At 39.4% G+C, this 21682-nt stretch overlaps 1 protein-coding gene across 25 annotated transcripts in view; it reads right to left on the bottom strand.

Annotated features, from left to right (window-relative positions):
* Positions 1-6920: 6920 nt before the first annotated feature.
* Positions 6921-21682, bottom strand: part of SORBS2 (sorbin and SH3 domain containing 2) — a 185841-nt gene continuing 171079 nt past the window's right edge. For 18 of the 25 annotated variants that reach the window (XM_074353270.1, XM_074353269.1, XM_074353274.1 and 15 more), the window contains one exon: positions 14813-21221. In XM_074353270.1, the coding sequence (XP_074209371.1) occupies positions 21012-21221 (210 nt within the window). In that variant the 3' untranslated portion in view covers positions 14813-21011. The other 7 variants (XM_074353290.1, XM_074353291.1, XM_074353292.1 and 4 more) reach the window with 1 other exon arrangement.

A 21682-nucleotide genomic window follows, 5' to 3' on the forward strand; every position in this document is an offset into this window, starting at 1 on the left:
TCCAACTCATTTGTGTCTGCCAGTAACTATCTTTCTTAGCTGAAGGGTTAGGAAGAAAATGCCAGTAATTCTAGGCAGAACCCTAATCTATCAACAACTCTATTAAGCTACCTAACAACTGGGTAGTTTGTACAGGAGAAGCCTTTGAAGGGGTATTCTTACTAAAAATGTAAGCCTACAGATGCCAAGCAGACGTATGAAAAGATACTCAACGTCACTAATCATCAGGGAAATGCAAACCAGAACCACAATGAGATACCACCTCGCCCTTGTGCACTGTTGGTGGGAATATAAATTGGTGCGGCCACAATGGAAAACAATACGGAAGTTCCTCAAAGATTTAAAATAGAACTACCATATGATCCAGCAATTCCACTGCCGGGTGCTTACCTGATAAAACAACCCTAATTTGAAAAGCTATGTGCACCCCCCCCATGTTAACTGCAGCACATTTTACAATTGCCAAGACATGGAAGCAGCCTAAGTGTTCATGAATGGACAAATCGTTAAGGAAGATGTGGTATCTATCTACAAAGGAATATTACTCAGTCATGGAAAAGAATGAAAGTTTGCCATTTGCGACAATACAGATGGACCTAGAGCGTCTTATGCAAAGTAAAATAAGTCAGAGAGAGAAAGACAGGTACTACCTGATCTCACTTACATGTGGAATCTAAAAAACAAAACAAATGAACAAACAAAAAACAGAAACACACTTATAGATACAGAGAATAAGTAGGTGGTTGCCAAAGGGGAAAAGGGGAGGGGGCTGGATAAAAGATGTAGAAGGGATCAAGAGGTACAAACTTTCAGTTATATAATAAGTCATGGGGATGTAATATGCAGCAGAAGGAATACAGTCAATAGCACTGTAATAATTTTGTATGGTGACAGATGGTGACTAGGCTTGTCATGGTGATCATTTTATAATGCATTTGCTTGTCGGATCACTGTGTTGTACACCTGAAATAAGCATAATATTGTATGTCAACTCTGCTTCAGTAAGTTTTTAAGAAAGTAAGCAAATCTCATGTCCCCAGTCTGGTTTATAGTGACATACACAGGTTCTGAAAAGCGTGATGTCTATGTGTGTGTTTTCTTTTGAATTAAACATCCTCTATTGATACTGAGTCACTGACATGAGCTCAGTGGAATGACCAAAGTCATGTCTTGCTGCGTCAAAACTCTGAGTCTCCGGCCCCCGGGGTACTCAGCTGAGATGTTGGCAGCATTTAGTCAGGACTCTTCAAGCCAGAGGGCCTTGAATGTTTGGTCTTGATACCCTATTCCTTGTATCAAAGCTCATCTGCAGAAAAACCCAGGGGCCCTGGCTCAGATACAGGTTAGTATCTTTGAGCAATGGCAGTAAAAAATAAGTGCTGTGGGTTGGCATTGCATTAGTGACCCAGTAAAATCAATGTTTATGTCAATCTAATTTTGAGACCGATTTTACTCAGTATGATTAAAGAATAATGAGTGAGTCCTTAAAAAAACGTATACTGAACCCTTGCCATTTTGTCCAAGGGAGTTTTTCCGGGATGAGTATTATCTATGAATTCTTGAAATCATACCTCATCATGGCCTTATCAGCACTTCACCCTGAGGGAAAACAGATATCTCATGAGTATCCAGTCAACAACTTCTAATTATTATTAGCTTTCACTTTCTACCTTTTTGTATTTAAACACAGCCCAGGTCTCTGTCTATCTATGTATCTACTTATTGATCAATTGATAGATAGATATTTACTCAGAGGCAAACAGGGTTGATTGAATATTTCAGTGCTATCTTATGTCCCTTGTGGGAGAGAAACTAGCAGGCAGGTAACACTTCCTTTAAAGGCTCCTTTGAGTTTGTATTTGAGATTGCTTCTTGAGGAAGATGATTGAGAACGCATGGCAAAACAAACTAGGTCAAATAGTCTGGTCTGGTGGAATTTCAAGAGTCTGAGGGCCTGAGGTATCATTTAAAGAGATACAGGTATCTGTTTCCTGTTTCCTTTTTGCCTTCTCTGCTCAACCTTTCTAAGTTGTGCAGTTATAATTTAGAAATGTGCTGTGTCTCTCACTGAGGGTATAGCCATCATGCAAGCAGCTGTTGAAAAACTTGGGAACTCAGAATTTTGGAGGGTTAATGAGAATAATCCAGAAATCCCTGGAGCCTGTGGAGACATAAAATTCTTTGAATAGCTTCTCAATAGACCCTGTACAGAGAGCTTCAGCCCCCAGGATGAGTTCAGCAAATTTGTCAAAAGGAGATAGCTCTTCAGTGCTTAGTCTTATCTTCTAAAGATTCAGCAAAATGTTGAATTAGTGTCCTGATCTCCCTTCCATTTAAGGATACGAGTCCTACTGGATTAAAACCCACCTGTCTGATCTCGTTTTACCTTAATTACCTCTTTAAGACCCCATCTCCAAATACAGTCACATTCTGAGATACTTGGGGTTAGGACTTCCACATGAATTTTGGGAGATACAATTTAGCCCTCAACAAGGACTAAACTCCTGGGTTTATTTTTAAACGTGGTCACTGTTACTAAAAACGTTGACTGGAAATGAGTATATGCCGCTTTTATTCACCAGAAACGTAGGTGTGACTCATATTGCAAGTGGTGGGAATGGTTAGAGGGGTACAGTTGGGTGCCCCAAGGTAAGCCTGAGGAGGTGGCATTGTCGATGTTCTTACTCAGATCCCAGGCTGGTCTTGTCCTGAGTTCCCCATGGTCTGCATGTCTTCTGGAAGGAGGTAAAGTCTCTCCTTACCATCCACGGGACCTCCGATCAGGTTACTGATAACTGAACTCATCTGCCCTCCCATGCCTAGCCTTTGACTCCACCATAGGAGAGGCCAGCCTCTCTGCCAGGGGTTGGCTCTTGAGATTCAGGCTCAGATGGTTTTGTAGATGCCCTGTTTTGCCCAGGGAGATTCCCCACTGATTCATGTTTGTCTAGAAGCACTTGTTCAACCTCACCTATGCTCTTACTCCTTCTCCTGTGCATTCTCTTCCAACCTCCAGAATTTGGATGAAGGGACTGCTTTCTGCCAAAGGATCTGGATTTGCCAGCCATAGGGCCGAATATAGAGACCATAAGGACTGTGGCTTTCAGCTCTTTAACTCTGGATTAAAAAGGCCTTTTATGAAATTCCTAATGCATGTGATGGCTTCTGGTAGGGAGATAATACATATTATTTTCTTCTCTCTCTTTATCTTTTCCTTCCTTCCTCTACCAATCCCTCAGATTGCAACAGATTTCCTAGCCTAGTGGTAATTCTGTAGTTCTTGCCTCTTGGCCTTGAATTAATTGCATTTTCATGAATCCCAGTGATTGACTCTGACTTTTTCTCACTCTTTTTTTTTTAACCTTGGTAATGTTGAATGGATTTGAAACATGATTTATTCACTTGATTTCAGAGTCCTGTTCAATTTTAAGTGTAGATTGTAAAACAATATGTTCAGTATGATTCCACTTTTGTTCACATGCCACACACACACATACACACTCTAATACACATGTGCAGGAAAACACTCTGGAGGGATGTGTTCCCAACTGTAATCTTTACCCTAAATGGGACTCTTAGTGATTCCACGTTTCTTCTTTTTGCTCATTTATATTCTCTAATTTTTCCTACAATACACATCTGTTGCTTGTGTAATTAAAAAAGAAAAAATGCTTAAAAAAATCATTCTCAAGCTTTCTGTATTATCAGTGCAAGCTTTGACACTCATCCACTGGTGTTGTTAATGGGAACAAGAGTTTTGTTTGAAATGGCACTTATTTTTGGAAGACACTGAGACAACTGAGTCATCCACCATATTTTAAGGAAAAGGATGAAACAAGAAACCCCAAAGGAACAGGTGAAGATTTGCTAGGCAGATTTCTGTCTTGTACTGAAAGTTTTTTGGGTCAAGATATATGTACGTGCGTGAGCTCAGATGGAACTTTCCTGAGCCACGGAGGGGCTGAATTTAGCAGTGAGCTAAGGTTCCCAGTCACTTAGTGTGTCATCCAGCAGAGAATGGCTAGAGTGTCCTGGGGCTTTGTATAAGAAAAGATGTCCAGTAGGCACACCATGTCCTTAGAGCATGCTGGTCCTGCCTGTCTCCAGACGGCTCAACAATACCAAGCATTTCCCAGAGCACCACCAGCTGCCGATGTGACTCACAGGCAGCAGCCTCTAGGACCTTAGTGAATCACAGCTCATGGGCAGACTCATGCTCGGTTAAGGCATGTCGATAATTGAAATTATATCTTCACTGGTTACCGTGTACTTTTAGAAAGCAAAATTAGCTTCCCTCAGGGAAACACCGTTGCACTGGACTGAACACATCCCTCTTTATTGTCCTCTTGTTCACAGCAAGATGCTGTTATGAGTGACTGGCTATTCATGTGGGCAGAATTTGTGAGAATGGTGGAGAGGGAAGGAGGTAGGTGGATGTAGCTGTTTAACTTGAAGTGCACAGTCTGATCAAAAGTGTTTAGCACCAAGCTTGGCTGGTTTAGAAGAAAGAGTACAAGCTTGGTAGATAGACGCCAGATTCTGAATCCAGTTTCCATCACAGATTTTGTATTAACTTCTCAGAGCCTCAGTTTCCTCATCTATAAAATGGACACAAGTAATATTTCCTCTTAGATCTATTGTGAAGATAAAGACCCAGGATACATGTAAATAATAGTCTGGTACGTAGCAGACATTCAGTATTCCTTTCCCTCTAGTCAGTTTCCATATTATTGCTGATATTTGCATAGATCAGATAAAGGGTCAGATAGCAAATACTTTAGGTTTTGTGGGCAGAGAGGCAAAAGTGAGGCTAATATGTACATACTTATATGACCAAGAGAAAACAAAGTTCCACCAATTTTTTACTGATCAAATTCAAAATGTAATAACAGGGTGAAGTTTTTCTGACAGACGTCTACCAGTGAAAAGGAAGGGATTCTTTTTTGGGGGAGATGGCATTTCACTTAATTGGGGCTCAGTGTTCCTTACCATCAAATTAATTGCCCATGTTCATCTCTACAAACCATTCTTAACTTGCAGGCCGTGTGAAAGCGGGTAGCAGGCTGAATTTGGTCCACAGGCCATAGTTTGCCAATCCCTGGTGTAGACTGTTCACTAGTAACGCCAATCTCTGCTTCTGCTCTAACCCAATCATCCATGATGAGTAAATAATTTGAAGTCATAACTGCCACATAGACAACTGTTGGAGGGCTACCATCTGGAAAAGCAAGATGAAATAATTTAATCTTTAAACAAACAGGCTCTTGGAAGCTGACAGAGTACTTAACTCTGTTTGGTCAATTTGTGGCCAAAGTCTGGAAAACAGTAGGAAGAACTTACCACACCCCACAAACTGCCCACCTCCGCAGAGAGATCAAGCAGTAGACGATTATGGAGACAGTTATCAAACAGGTTTTTTCTGCTTCCTATCAAATAAGAGATGGACATGCCTGTTTGTAGTGAGGGTGTTGCTAGAGGAAGGATTAAAATTTGGCACCTAAAATATCGGAGGGTCCCTTCCTGCTGCTCTTCTACTGACCTGGATGGCCTGTTAGTGCACAGATGCTTGAGTCCACAGCAGACAGAGGATGTGGAGTAGAGACAGTGCTTTGTGGGGCTCATTGTATTGGATTCACAGCAGTGGATCCTACTTCTCCAACCGGGGGCGGGCGGCAAGCAATGGCATAAATGAAACGCACTTAGGAATTTTTGGTGTGGATGGATGAGTGTGCATTGACATAAAATCAAGTAAAATAGGTTACTAGCACCAATTTTGAAGGAAAAAGTAATTCAGTGTTCTACCCAGAATCGTGGCATCTGCAGTGAGGAAGCATGGCGGGAGGCTCGACCCGTGGCTGTGGCTCTTCTGGCCTCCACCGCAGTGCCTGGATACTGTCACAGAGGTCTGGGCAAAGCGCAAAGCTGTTTAGGGATTCTTGAGCTCAGGGCTTGGCCACAGCTGCTGCTGCGTCTCAGCAGATTCTACAGAGAAGCACAGGTGATCCGTTCTCAGGTGGGACAAGGAAATTCAGCTTTTGATGCACGTGGTTTTAAAATCCCAGACATATTTTTAGAGTGCCAGTCACTTGGCAACAGATTCCCTTGAAGGGAGTAATGGCAGGCAACCTCTGAGGACACGAACAGCATCCCGGGTTAGATGAGACTCAGGTTTATCTAGTTAAATCACCCATAAATCCTCATGAAAACAGGAATGAAAGAATAATATGGGCCATGTTCTTCCTACAAAGTAAGCACATTTTCGTATGGAGTTAACATATAGTGGAAACTCTCCAATGGAATAGAGGGGGTCAGGGTGGATATTTGGGCAAAGCAACATGACAAGACATCGTTGGCAACTGAATTACCAACAGAGGAATGTACGTCTTTCTGAACGTGTAAGTGACAGGTATGGAAGAGGCTGGATCACGCAGAGCCAGAAGGGACTAAGGTGTATTCGGAAGGATCCAAGGAGGGGAGCTGGTTATTTACTACTTGTGTGAGAGGAAGGAGTGACCCCCAGTGGCAGCCTATAATTTGAGATTCATCGAAAGCCTGTGGGTATTAACACAGTCTGCCCTGCCAATGGTGATAAAGCTTTTTAGGGCAAGAATTTTAGAACTTAAGATAGATGAATTGGGAAAGTGTTTAGAACTTCTTGTAATTAACTCTCCCTTAAGAAAATAGCTACTTTGGAGGCAGAAACAGTTTTAAATGTGTTGTTTTTAGTGGAGAAACAATTTTTAGCCAATGAGTTTTGGTGGTGGGTTTAAAAAATATTTTTCTCTGATGCAAGTGCATTTTTTCTCCATTTGTGCATCAAGAGAACACAGAGCAAACGCACTTTCTCTGAGCTTTATCTGACAGATTGGGATAAAACACACAACTCACGTAAGGATAAATGTCAAGAAGAAAAACTGAAGTATATTTCCAAGCAAAATTTATTAGATGTCTATTCAAGAAAAACACAACGACCTTTGCTTGTAAGAATTCAAAGTCAATTACCTAAAAGCTAGGTATGAATATTTTTCCTTTTAAAATCAGATACAGAGAGTAGAAACAGTAATTTTTCTTAAATATGACAGGCAACAGATACTGAAGTCTTTTCTCATACATGGCATCAAAGGTAATTATTCATTTTTCAGCAAAGCTGCATGCAGTTGACCTAATTTCAAACCCAAAGCCTTTAAAATATAAAGCTGGCTGTGAACTTGACAGTAATCAAGGTAGGCTACTCAAAGGTGTTTCTTTACCTTTTTCCTAATGAAATTCCTCTGTATTCAGTATATATATACCTTTCAGTTTGGCTGTTAAGATCTTTTATTTTCATAAACTTTTGCATAAGTGCTATCTTATAGAATCACACTGTCAAGACGTGATGATCGTCTGTGACAGATGTAAAGGATAATCTGTTGAAAGTGTTTTAGCTTAGTTGAAGTGAACGATAAAGACCAAATTAGGAAATTCCCCTGTTTTCTCAACAACTAAATAATCTGTACAAAATAAGAGCAAACGTATGTACAAAATCCTAGAGTCTACGTACATTGTGAAAAGATCAATCACTGTCCACGGAAGAAATGTCATAAAAAGTTTTATCCGTAAGGTGCTCAAGGTCCAAATATGAATAGTTCTTATGCAAAGTCATAAGAAATACAAAGCTAGTTCTCAGGGTATGTGTAATTCAGGCACTGGTAACCACGTGAAATCTTTCAGGTGCCAGCATCATCTTGCAGGTTTCCACCTCAGGGCGGAAAACATAACCTGAATGATTTAACATTGCCTCGAAAGAGTGCCTACTGTATTCAGAGGAAATATTTCACACACACCAGGAAAATCAGGCTCAACATATTCCTGTCCTCAAATGTAGCCAGGATTCTGAGTTCCATATAAGAAAAAATAATTATCATAGTAAAAATAATTGTATTGATCATAATCCTTGCTAAGACCAGCCTTAATACTCATGATGCTTCTGAAGTACTCTATTTCTATAAAATAATGTGTGGCATTCTTTTACATTTCCATAAAACGTACAGCATATCATATGGATTGTCTGTTCTCATACAATCTCAGATGGGTATGTGTACACACAGTGAAATCTTACCTATCAGTATTGCTTACAGATACTTTCAAGTGTCTACGTTAGATTAATTCCTTGCACCTCTCACTAACACTGCTTCTCTTTAAATTTTATCAGATAAATAAAACACTAAGAGCTCATTGTTCATGATGCTGATTATTACATTTTAATATAAAATAGCAATGCAACTTTACAACACAATAGTTTGGTTTTTTTTTTGTAGTCTAGCTAAACCTCTTATAGTCTCATGATTATTACCAAAGGCTCTTATTCACTTATTGTTTGCACTTCTAAAAAGTACAACTGAAACTGCAGGAAAAGACTCCTATTTGAAACTCACATTCAATTCAGCAAAATCACACTCATTCGAATTAACTTTCCTACTCTTGCTTTAGATTTTGTAATCACTGTGCATATTACGACATATAAGTGCAGGCAAACAATAGCTGAAGTACAGTTGTCTTATGTGTAAACCAGGACACTAGGCAAACTCGTGAAAGGAAAGTATTCTGCCAGGCTAAGGAGGGGAGAATGCAAACCACAGCAAGTCGTAATAAACAATCTTCTGGTTTTCGGAGGGGAGAATCTCTTCCAAAGTGGACCAAGGAGCCTCCTTCAGACACTTTCGTGCCTTAAATAGTCGACCATTATTAAGTGTAATGATTTTCTTTCCGATGCCATATATTGACTTTTCAGAGTTTAGAGCAGAAAGCAGGAATATGCACGTTCACCTGGAAGCAAATCCGCCAGTCTCCCCGAGGCTCGCCGGCGGCAGGTCTGTGGCTGGTGGGAGGTGGCAGGTGGAGGTGGTGATGGTGGGTGACTTCTATTGGGAACTGGAAGGCATAACAGCAGGAGGCCTGCAGGGATCTTTCAGGCAAGGTTATGCGGATGTGGTGCTGAAATGCGGCATAAATAACGAGGGAGAGTGATTCACAGCCTTTTGACATAGTTTCCGGGAAAAGTACCAAAGAATTTGGTTCTTCTTGAGGTTCCTGAAAATAGAAGTGATAAATGAAAGGAGAGTAGCAGTGATGAACTATCAGTTCATGTATGTGGGCTTGAAAACTCACTAGGAGAGCAAGCCTGCAGAGTTTGTAAAAGAAGAGAGAAAATTGACTTAAAAAAAAAAAAGACAGGAAGACAGAGGAGGCAGTTTTATCTGTCCTGCCTGATGCCTTCGTTGCCTCTAAGGCTTCAGTGCTGTGCTTCCATCACACCGGGCTAGACAGAAAAGCTCAGCCTCTCAGTCTGAGGGGCAAGACAGTCTTGCTGAGGAGGTGGGTTTTAAGTCTAATGGCACTTAAGTATGACGAGGTTCCATCACCAAGGCTGCCAGATGGGAGCGAGGAGCGGAATAGAAAATGCATCTGCAGGGGGAGGGTATAGCTCAAGTGTTAGGGCACATGCTTAGCATACACAGGGTCCTGGGTTCAGTCCCCAGCACTTTCTCTGAAAATAAACCTAATTACCTCCCCCCCCAAAAAAGTTGATAAGAAAAATAAGTATAATTAAATAAAAAAAAAAAAAAGAAAACACATCTGGGAAGTGACAACTTCAAATCCTATCTTCTATATAAGGACGAGGCTGGCAGTGGGATAGGAGGGACCTGAAGAGCACAACAGCAAGGCTTGGTTCGGTGAGCAAGAGGTCTGGCACGGCTCCTGGCACAGGTGTAACATTAAGGCTCCTCAGGGACACTGACACTATCTAGTCACATTATCTCACAGAAGATCATTCGCTTACAGATGGCACTGCTGGTCCTTAATGAAATATACAAAATGTGAACAATTTACCACGTCACTAAAGAAAAACAAAGACAGACCACTCTTTGGAGGTGGTGGGTTCTGTCTGTCATTGGGCATGATTACTAATGAGGAGAAAAGCCAAATGCATGAATGGCCATCATCATGATCGCCTTTGGTTTCAAATAACATAATTCCTTCGAAACTTTTTGTAAGCGCTGGTGCCCTAAATCCTCCCCTAGGAGTTCCAGCTCAAATAGAGTGAACAGGGTCTCTTACGGTTCCCTTTCTTATTTATGTTCTAGAACTTACTGTCCTGGTCTGATGACTGATTTTCTTTATCCCTGTGTGGGTCAGCCATTTTTCCCTTCTTCTAAATGGGGAATTAATATAAACAGAGGCTGCAAAGGCAGCCTTTGTTCTTTGACATTTTCCCATTGTTGGCCTGTCTACAGAAAGCCCTCATTCCCTCATCTTTTGTCTCCTCCATCCTCCTGTGCCTCTGTTTCCTTTTCACTCTTTCCTCTGGGACCTGGTGTGTGCCACTCTTGCCTACAAAAGTTTTCTCAGAAAACCTCTAGTTTTCTTTTAAGATGGTAAGAATGGGATTGATTTTTAAGTGGTCAGAAGGGAACTTCTCTCTACTTTGACCACAAATCAAAGCCAAGGTGACTCCTTGGACTATTGGGGCACCTCCAGCAGACCTGGTGATGGGTGAGTTGTTCATCTCATCTTGTTTTTTCAAATTAGATCCTCACTGCTGATGACAGACGTTCTCCACTGAACAGAATATTTGTATTTCTCATCTAGGGAACATTTTTGTTGCTGTTGCTCTTAAATCTTAGTCTTTTCTGGTTGGTGCCATTTGAAGAAATTTTCTTCTCCCAATTAAATTGGAAATAAAACTAGTGGAAAATCGCACATACCCGAAGCAGTAAATACTAAAATATATTAAAAATGCAGTGGCCTTGAATTCCATAATGGATATGGATGTATGAAAGATCAAAGGCTTTATAAAATCAGAAAACACTTGACTATCACATCAAGCCATGCAAGGGGACAAACATAAGCAAATTAGAAAATGGCCAAATGTGTCTGAAAAGAAATGTACACATACCCACAAACCAGCCATCATCACATTTTTCCATCACATCAATGACATCACTTTCTCTGAGCTCCAGCTCATCTTCATTCCTGGGAGTATAGTTATACAGAGCCTGAAACCTTAAACAGGACAAATGGGTATGTTAAAAAAAATGTACACCTTTGTGAAACTATAGAAGATGGTATAATATTTGTTTTACTTGTAACATTTCTATTCTTGTTAACATATTAATTGGGTAGTATAAGTCTTTTGTAAGCATATAAAGTAAGTAGAAGTATTCAGACTTTCATGGGGATTAGCGCACTCTAACAGCATTTCAGAACTCACAGTGAAAAACATTTATGGAGGATTATAGTATCCATGAATTGGATTAAAACGTTCTAACATTTGTAAATCAGACCTGTATTTCAATTGTCCAGTCATAGATATCTATCATTCAGATATTAAATAACAGTCCAGAATATAAAAGAAGTAATATGTGCATTATTCAGCTAAATAAAAACAAGAAGGAATTACAGTTTTAGCAAGCCATAATCAGAAGCAAGTAATTGCAGCTTGCAAATTGAGTTTTCCAATGATTCTAAATTGAGATGTACACAATCTCTCAGATATGTCTTCTAAATCACTGTGTGGGGTTATTATTATAAAAGAGAAGATTCCCCCCCGCCCCCACCCCCAAGGAAGAAGTCTTTAAAACAGTTTAGTTTCATAGTTTGAATCAGTGTAAGTGGTGATCTCAAACAGTGGATTAGGGACAGAAGTTCCTTTTTACAATGGGTCCTGGAGAAATTGTGTTTAATGTAAAATCTCTCTCTTGAAATAATTTTTTATAAAGCAGAATAACTGATGGAATGCTACCACCTTCCTTTCTCTGTCTGAATTTTTTGAGAGCACACATTTTGGTGACATTGATCAGTGAGAAATTTAGACATTGAATTTTTAGTAAGAAAGTAGCATGCATTTCAATGCCTATTACTATGGGCTGACATTTTGGAAAGATACAAATTCTAGGCACGCAGGAGGTCAGGAAGCCTTTGATAGGCAGTTAATATGAAAACGTCATACTACTACGGAACTATTACCAATATTGTGGTGGGGGGATCTTTATTTTTAAGTTAGTGAATTTGTTTCTGCTGCTCTTCACAACAGTTAATGTAATTCTGCCAATGTAAGAAAATAAGAACCACATTTCAGGGCACCCTGGATTTTTTTTAAGCCAATTTTAAAAGGTTGGACTATTGGATACTGCTCCGGAACAGGAATGATTTATCTCTGATGACTTCATTCAGTCAGAAAACCATCCTTTGGTAGAACAAACCTGTTCCATCACTGGAACTCAAACATCATGTCATAAATCAGGGACATGGCTATATTGGCTCCCCTCCCTGTCCCTGAACTTTTGTCAGATTGGAGGACCTGGATGAAGCTGGATTGGGGGAGGGTGTGTTGGAGAAAGAGCTGCCTAACACTCTCTCTTGGAAAACATTCTTTCCCCTGGCGGATAGCAAAGCCTCAAATTCCAACATGAGAGATTTCTTCCCCTGTTAATATTTTGTCCTTCTAGCAAATAAACCTTTTTAGCCACTTGGGCTTTTGAGGTCTTCTATTGAGAAAGGATTCTGATTGTGGGGAAGGGCAGAGAAAGGCAGCCTGAATCCCAGAGCAGTGGCGAAAAAGACAGGGGGTTCTTGAATACCAACATTACTTAATTTGGATGTTTGCATGGGGCTGGCCCTGGATGGAGCCGTCAAATTATTCTGCTGTTTGATTTGAGGATGCTCAGGGGAGAGGGTGGTAGTTTCTGTCTATCCTTGGGGGAAGTTAATTTCACCACCTTTCCTTTTCCAGTTCCACCCTGGAGGGAGGTGAGCATTCCTGGGCTCTAATTCAGTGGGTGTACATCACATCTCTGACTTCGGGAGGACAACACTGATTCTCTGAGCTTTTCAGGCTTCAGCCTTCACCCAGGCACATCTCCAACCACTTAACGGAGACAGGCCTATTTAAGGCTACAAACCCTAGCTGCTTGAAGAATCTCAAGGTCCCAAGAGCTAAAAAAAAAAAAACACCCCAATTTGGCACCAACTCCTACTTCACTTTGGTTTGATGAAAGCCAGTGCGCTTGTCAAAATGTACTTACCATTCTGGTTCAATTAGACCACCATAAGGAAAAAAAAAATTGGGAGTTTCATGGAAACATAAACAAACCTTCCGGAAATCCTCCTGCCTCTGTGGGCTTTCAAAATCAGTGTTGCATGACAGGAAATGCAGTCAAATTACAATTAAAAAATGCTGTTTTGAAAGATGTGTTGGTGAGATGAATGATGGTGGTGGGGTCAGGATGCCTCAAAAAGAAATTTGTCTTTTAAATAGGAAATGCTCAGCCAAGCTTGAAACTCTCTCCCTAACTTGCAGCTTCTTCTATGATGTATTTGACCAGAATTCTGAATTACAGTGACATTACATTATGTTCCTATGTTCACTCAAAGCCTGTTTCTTAATGAAGAAGATTAAGTGACACCCCATAATCTCCCTAACTGGGGTTGTAGTCAAATAGAAATTTAATAAAGAATGTTTTGAAATGTTCAAAGCAGGTCCTTGAAAATATGGCTTCTCCCACCTATGAGCTCATAAACACAACTGGGGGCATTAACTCCATATGACCTGAAACAGTGTAATGTTACAGTCATCTTAGTTCATAAATTCATTACAAGCTGCTAATATAGTGTGTTTATAAAGCTGTAAACCTAAACAGGCTTGGAATTATTTTGTGTGTCAATAAGAAAACAAACCAAGCCTTTCTAATTATGTTCACAGCTTTTTCCAATTAAATGAAATTTTAAATGATTTCGACCTCCCACCTATTCTTTTCATAGTCTTTTCCTTAACAAAAAAGGCCTTTCTGGCTGAGTTCAGTGAGAGCCAGTTGCAGGTTAGAGGTTATTTCTGCGGAGCATGCGTTTAGCTGAGTGCCAGATCTGTGACGGGGGAGGAGGGAGTTGACGGTGCTGAGGGCTGAGTTCACCCCTGCTGGTCTGGGCTGCTCCAGGGCTGCGCAGCGTGGGCAGGAGGCACTCAGGTCAGCCTGACGAGGTGCAGTCCTGTGAAGGTGCCTTCCCAGGGGTCTAACTCCTGACTCAGAATAGCCAGTAGCCAGCAGGAAGCGGATGCCCTCTGAACAGCTCTCATGTGTCAAATGGAGCAGAAAGACACACACAAAAACAACCTTCAAGACAATGTGTGACCTTCAGGTTGACTTGACTTAGTATCAGAAAGGATGGGGACTTTGAAAGAAAATATGAAAAGGCTCCTTCTGGGTCTGCTGGGTGGTAAATATCATGTAACTGAAGGACAGTGCATGTTTTAATACTGCCATTTCCAAGAGAATGTAACTTTGGAATTATGTCACAAATTTATCACTTCAGGTCTACTTTGACATTCTCCTGCTCTTCAAATTGTGGGAAAACAATGTTAGAACATTTTCTGTGTGTCTTGAAGGCTGTAGTTACTAGTATCTACGTGGTGACAACAGAAAGGGAGACAGATTCATCAGTCTTAGAAATCACTGCAGCACTGGAAGGCTTTTCTAGTGCATAAATCAAGGGAATTAAATAAATTCTCTGCAAAATCATTCTTTTTTTCAAAGTAGCTTCTGTTCTCTGTTATGAAACATGGAGACTATTGCAATTTCTCTTAATCTGGGAGCGCTCATCTCATGTTAGTTACTCTGATCTCTTTCCCTTTTAAAAGTTGTACCATCCTCTGTTGTGGTACATCAGTGGTCCATTTTGTGGGTCAAGGTTAGTCTAGAATTTAGAAGATAAGAAGCATACTTACGGTTCCCCCCCACCTTGAATGTTTTCATGAGTAAACACAGGACGCTGTGGCTGAAATGAAATGATTTTTAATGTAATCAATGCTTAAACTGGTACTAATTAAAAGATAATTTGGATAATGGCATGGTACTTTTCTTGACATTTAATATTTCCTGTTGTAAAAAACCAAGAGGAAGAAAAAGACCAAATAAAGGGTTTCTGCAGGATTAATAATTAGAATGTTTTGAAAGGAGCTTTAAATTAAATTGAAATAACCAAGGTTCAAATGTTTTGAACACGTCTGCAATCTAGTCTGCTCAAGCTTTAAGGAAGAGTCAGGTTTTAGTCCCATTGATTTTTCAAAGGCCAGGAACATGGCAAGAACAGAGACACCAAACCACTAGACTGGGAAGTCTGGACACCTTCATACAACCTTAGTCTTCAGTGTTTTCTCAAACAAGCAGAAAATAAACCACATTTAGTCTAACAGCAAAGTATTCACATTCATTCTGATATACTTTTCCTTCACAGACAACATTTTCACATACAGTACAGATAAACATGTCAAGAGGCAGACATCCCATGCTACATTTGAATTAACACTCTCTGTTCTCAGTGTGGAGAAAACACATGCATTTTTAAAAAGAGAAGACAGAGAATTTTTGAAATAGAATGTAACAAACAGTATCCAGGTAACATGTAACATTTTACCTTAGAAGAGAAATATTGGTAGAAATTCCCAGTGCACTGAACTCTCAAAAGAGTTTCCTTTCTTTTTAAACTAAGCATCAAGATCAGTATCTGTAATAGATACTTATAATATTGGAAATGACAAGCCTTCACGTCCCATATATCCACATAAATATTGCAATGAATGAAAGTTAACACGTTTCTTGCATATGTAAACTCAATGTAGTTTATACCGACTACCTAAATGTTACCTTTCAGAGGGGAAAAGAAAGCGTTATAGTTCATTCACAACACACTTCAAAAGCATTTTCTTCTAAATGATGGCTACATGGTAAAATGAGATAAACCGGAGTTTGCATGGCAAATTGCATGGAATTTATAAAAGTGACTTCTTGATGACAATTGCATTATTAGATCTGTGTCTTTAGACTTCAGGGCCAATTCCTGGATCCCAGACTTATGAATGAATTGCTGACAGGCTAGGAATTCCCCCTGCAAAATGTCTATGGAAACCCCACTGGTCCAAGAATGGGGATGGGGGGGACTCTGGGGTTCCTTTCAGTCTATGGGTCTATAATCTGCTCCCTCCCTCCCTTCTTTATCCACTGCCTTCCCATTCAAGCTGTCTATCTAGCATAGAAGACCAGGTGCTTATTGCTAAAACTTTAAAGTGTTCAATTAATAGTAATTGGAAATGTTTGCAAATAGTATTCTTAGAAATTTCACTCAACAGTCTGTGCATGGAATACCTAAGTGTAAGATTAAAGAGTGGATAAAAATGATTGGACATGTGTGACTTAAGAGTATAATACCCTATAAATCAATATAAAATAACTAATAATGTATCTATTATTAAAATGTAAAATATACTATTTTAAGAATGATTAAGAACAAACCCTTTTCTAGCCATTTTTAAGGTCATTCAATTCAACATATTATTAAAATCAATTTAAACAGATGAAGAGGTAGATATAAATATAAGTGTATATTCTGTTACATTTCTAGTTCTTGTCCAATCATATATGTAAGCTATATATCATATACAGCTTATATATATGGCTTTTATGCAGAAATAAGATTTGTATATATCAACTGCTATTAATATTTTATAATTGTTTCCAGTCTCCTTTTCTAAATTTTCTTTTTCATTTTCGATCACTGCAGAATAATATTCTCTTATGTGTGTGTATGTATCTTTTTTGGTTGTCTTAACCATATCACTTTCTTTTTTTTTTTTCCTTAATAAATTATTTTCTAAATAAAGATTGTGGCACCAGCAGATGCAGTGTCTGGTGAGGACCTGTTTCCTGGTTCACAGCTGCTGCTTGCTTTTTTTTTTTTTTAATTTTTTTTCTTGAGTTATAGTCATTTTACAATGTGTCAAATTCCAGTGTAGAGCATAATTTTTCAGTTATAAATGAACATACATATATTCATTGTCACTTTTTTTTCGCTGTGAGCTACCACAAAGTCTTGTGTATATTTCCCTGTGCTATATGGTGTAATCTTGTTTATCTGTTCTGCATATCTCTTTCTTTTTTGGTTTTGAAGTTAAGATCGATCTAGCCTTTTTCACTATCTGAATAACAATGCTATAAACATTTTTATATGAAGAGCTACTTTCTTTTTTTGAACTACTCCTTAGAACACATTTCCAGGAGTAAAATTTCAGGCCAAAGATCATGCATTCAAGCCGCATGATATTGAAAATGCCTGGTGTTAGTTACTCAAAGATATTATATTTAAAAATGTAACTTAAACAAATGTAAAATGCCATATTTCAAATCACATACCAAGACAGCTACTGTTCTCACACAGAAACAATCATAGCATCCTTTGCAGTGCACAACAGAGTTATAAATAAGAAAATATTATTTGTTCATGTCTTAAGAGAAAATGTTTTGTAAAATATATTTCATTGTGCTCTAAAAATGGCATTCCTATTTCCACATATTTAAGCCATTCTGATATTTTTGAGTTGAGTAAAAGTTTCACTTTTACATCTTGGCATCCAGTGCTTGGTAAGACTGGTTGGTCTGAGTTCATTGCTCCCTTACATTAAAGTGTGAATACAACTTTAAAGATCAGATTGTTCATTAATATAAAACAATCTACTTATAAAACCCCTATGACACCTTTCTGTTATTGTCATTATGATTTTACTAGTTTAATTCCCTTAATTCAACTTATAAATCATTTAAATGAACCACTCCTTTGACGATTATGAAAACTGGGCCATTGCCCAGTGGCTCCCTTAATTACACAGGCCTCTATGTCTTAAGAACTTGTATTCCTGGGTGTGTTGGCCAGTAACATCCTTGTTTTTATTGATCTTTCTCAATGTGTCTTTTCTCTTCCTTTGTATCCTTTAAAAGGATCCACCCCCTACTTTCCCCCCCCCGAACCACCAGTTTCCTATACTGTTCACATACTCTAGCCAGGATTTATCACAGCTTTTATTAGCAGAGAAGTTGCGTATCTATTATAATGGTGAGTTTTAGAACTTTTCTGACATCACCTTCAGTAGGAATCAGCTTCATGTGAACGTGGATTAACTAGGAACCACTTTTGAGGAAAGATGACCAGGTACCGTAACTGAATTAATTAATTTTAAAAGTACTTGGTCAATAGAGGAATAAGGAACGTAGATATTTATGCAGGCACATTTGTGTCTTTCTGGGGTTGGCAGTGACTAACTGTATAACCTGGGATGTGCTCTTCAGCCTCCTTATCTCTAAAATCAAGGAGTTGGACAAGATCATAGTTTAGATCTCATCCCCTTCGGGGAATCCATAAAGGAATCCACAGTTCCGGATATATTTTCTCTGTTCTGTATAGTAGAGGCGCCATCATCAACCTTACCTATTCGGTTGTCAGAGAGCTGTGACAACTGACATTGGTTAATTCCCAAGTGTCTCAGTCATGTAAAAACAATTACTTTTTAAATAATAATTAAACTTCATTCTTCAGATCAGTAAACCAAACCCCAAAGATAATTTCTTAATGTCACAAATAGGTAAGAAGGAACTGAATTATGATTTTGACTCACTCTTCATTACATAAAAGATTACTATGATGGAATAGATGGCATAGACTTATTCAAATCAATGTCTTAATTTTTTTCCTTAAGGCAGGTGTGTGTGTTCTGTGTGGACACTCAAACTGTCTTGGGAGGCTGTCTTTTTCCCTTCCTGGTGTTGTAATTCTGCGGGCACAGACCTTGCGGCAAAGACCCAGACGGTCTCTGCACTCTGTTGCCACCTGATGGTGAGCAATGGCAGCAACATGTTAAAAGTTTTTGCCTTTGGACAGCTCACGCCAGTTCCTTCAGCCTGGATTCATTTTGCAAGGATATTTTAAAGACCACAGGATGGTGTGGAATAGATGCTCATCTGTTTTTCTGGCCATGTTCTTCCTTTCCCACGTTTTAAATTCTTGAGAAAGGATCACTCTTCAGCCACCAGTATTTCTGGTCTGTGTTCATTTGTATTTTCACTCGCTGCTCAGGCATTTCTATTACTCATAATGTCTTAGCACTTTTGTGATAAAAATAGAATGATATACATTAGTGATATTCAGAGAAGCTCATATGAGCTGTGAATTTAAGGAGATGATTTTGACGTTAACAGATTACAGTCGCTGTGCTGGAAATTTTGAGCGAGCAAGAATTATGTCATGTTTACATTTCTTCAATGAGTCATAAGAGTACAATAAAAATTAGAAAACCCAATGAAGCATTATGCAGTTTTTATAGAACCCTAAATATTTAACTTTTTCCTTGGCAATATAGCAATGTTTTTTTCCCTCTTTTAGTGTAGTCATTTTTTAGTGTTGTCAGAAGCAGATACAAATGAGACAGGTTTTAAACACATGCTAATTTTCAAAGCCAGAACCAACCACAAGCCACTGTTCATAAGAAAGCTAGTTTGAAATATCCCAGAATCTCTGGTATCAGTAAAATACATCCTTCCCTTGCTCAGATGGTGGGATACAGTCTGTCCAAAACCCATCTATTCATCTGTGCTTCTTCAGGGGCATCTCTGGAGGATTAGCTATACCTAGTATTAGGCAGTTTCTATGTAAGGATTGGCCATGACTTTAAATGCTAGTGTGGAAACATCTCTGAAAGAGCTATAAGCAGTTCTAGAGTTCTTAAGTTATTATTCTTTCCCAGAAAATGTTAGGTGTGATACTTACCAACCAGAGTGAGATGAAATTCTCCTAATAACAGCACCATGTTTATGTTTATAGGCTTATTTTTCTTTCTTACATTATAAAGTTAGTTTAAATATTTAAATTATTTTATAAATTATGAAAACTCAACTTTGCCTAAATTCAAGGAATATAGGGGGGAGTATAGCTCAGTGGTAGAGTGCCTGCTTAGCGTGCACAAGGTCCTGGGTTCGATCCCCAGTACTTCCATTAAAAAAAAATTGAATAAAAGTAAACAAACAAACCTAATTACCTCTCCCCCCCAAATTTTTTTAAATAAAATAAATAAAGAATATAGCCTATTTATGTTCCATACAAACATATACAATAGAACGTTTAAGTACATAATGTAAAAATCTGGCAAAGAAGAAGACTTCAGGTGACCGAATGCATACATCTCATTGACCCATGGGAAATTTATGGATGGGCCATATGAATTTTGGAAAGAGCTTTCTTTTTGTTTTGGCTCTGGGAAGCCCTTCTGTGGAGTCTAAGAATCTCTCCCAGTCAACATTCCTCATTCTCTATGGCAACACAAACCTCTGCTTCAGAAATAAAATCAAGTCTTATGCAAAGCAAAAAGCACAAAATGGCCTAAACACAGAGAAACATATACATTTCTAAAAAGCAGAAAAGAAACTCTTCTTTGCCATCAAGCCCTTATAAGCTTGCAGAACCACAGTCATGTAGTGGAGTATGTAAGGCTGACACCAGGGACCATCAAAATAGAAGTGGGGAAGGTCTGACTTATGCAGAGATGGACATTCTCAAACTCCTTGGCTGCCGTCCTTAGAATCTATGGTACCGTTTAGAATCTGTTCATTTAAAGTGCTGTCGGTGCTACAGAACTACGTAGTTAAAGGGAAAGTAATCTGACCTTTAAGTCAATCAAAGCTGTCAAGAGACTGGGAGTGCCCCGAGCCCAGAGAAGCAGCATTGGCTTAAAGGGCCATGAGTGAATGCAGCAGGTCACCAGAGCAACAAGGTACTTTACAACAAGGATCATGGATTAAAAATAAAAATCCAAATAGACTGAACAACACAGAGGCAAACATCACCAGAATTGTGTGAGTTCAGCTTATGATTGGCAGCAGTTTTATTCTTTGCACTAAAAACAGTGACGGGAAAGCAGTGATTTACAGAGAGCATTTGCACAGAAGCACGAGTTGGATGAGAAAGACAACATATACACATCCTTATTTGGGCAGAGGAGAACGTGGGACTGTCTTTCTGGATTTTGGAAAGCTTACACACGCATGTAAAAGGGAAGCACGTTGCCCAAAGACTCAGGAGAGCCTTTTCCTGCTGGTCTGGCTTCATAGCGCATCATCAGTAGGTCATCTCATTTCAAGGGTGCTTCTAGCCCTACTTTACTGGCAAAGCACAGCAATGACAAGGAAGGAAGAGCCAGCCCACTGAGGGTGGAGGGGTGGCCAGGGTGCCTGGCTCACGGCGGGGCGTTCTGACCCTACCCTGTGGGGACCGCTGAGCCTGCTGACCGGTGAGCCGCAGGACCTCCTTGACATCACAGGGCTCCGCGGAGGCTTACCCAAGACAAATATCTCGCCTTTTAAATCAGCCTGGAAGAGCCATAAGAAGTTAGTTAGTTCTCATCTTCATTACACAGCCTTCAGGAGGAGCTTTCCTGTTTTGTTTTCTCCCATGCACACACAGCATGCCAAACTCCTGAATAAGAGTAGCGCGGGAAGGGGTAACAGTCTGCAGACGGCTCTTGTGGCTGCCAGAAGTTTCACAGCATAGGCATCAGTTGCTGCTTTAATAGGGAACTCACAGGCAGAGCAGAGAAAGATTTACAGAGGGGAGTTGGCATAGAGAAGATGTTTGGATGCACTACAGATGGGTAAGAACACTTACAAGAAATTTTGTCTTAATAAAATGCTTAAAAATTGGTTTCAAGACATTCTCAAATCTGACCTGTTTTCTTTGTGCATATTTGAATAGATGTGATAAAATAGAGGGGAATTTCATTTAATATCCATCAAATTTCATAGAAAGTGTCAAGCCTTTGTCACATGCAGAT

Source organism: Camelus bactrianus, chromosome 26 (assembly GCF_048773025.1).
Source record: "Camelus bactrianus isolate YW-2024 breed Bactrian camel chromosome 26, ASM4877302v1, whole genome shotgun sequence".
Lineage (NCBI taxonomy): Eukaryota > Metazoa > Chordata > Mammalia > Artiodactyla > Camelidae > Camelus > Camelus bactrianus.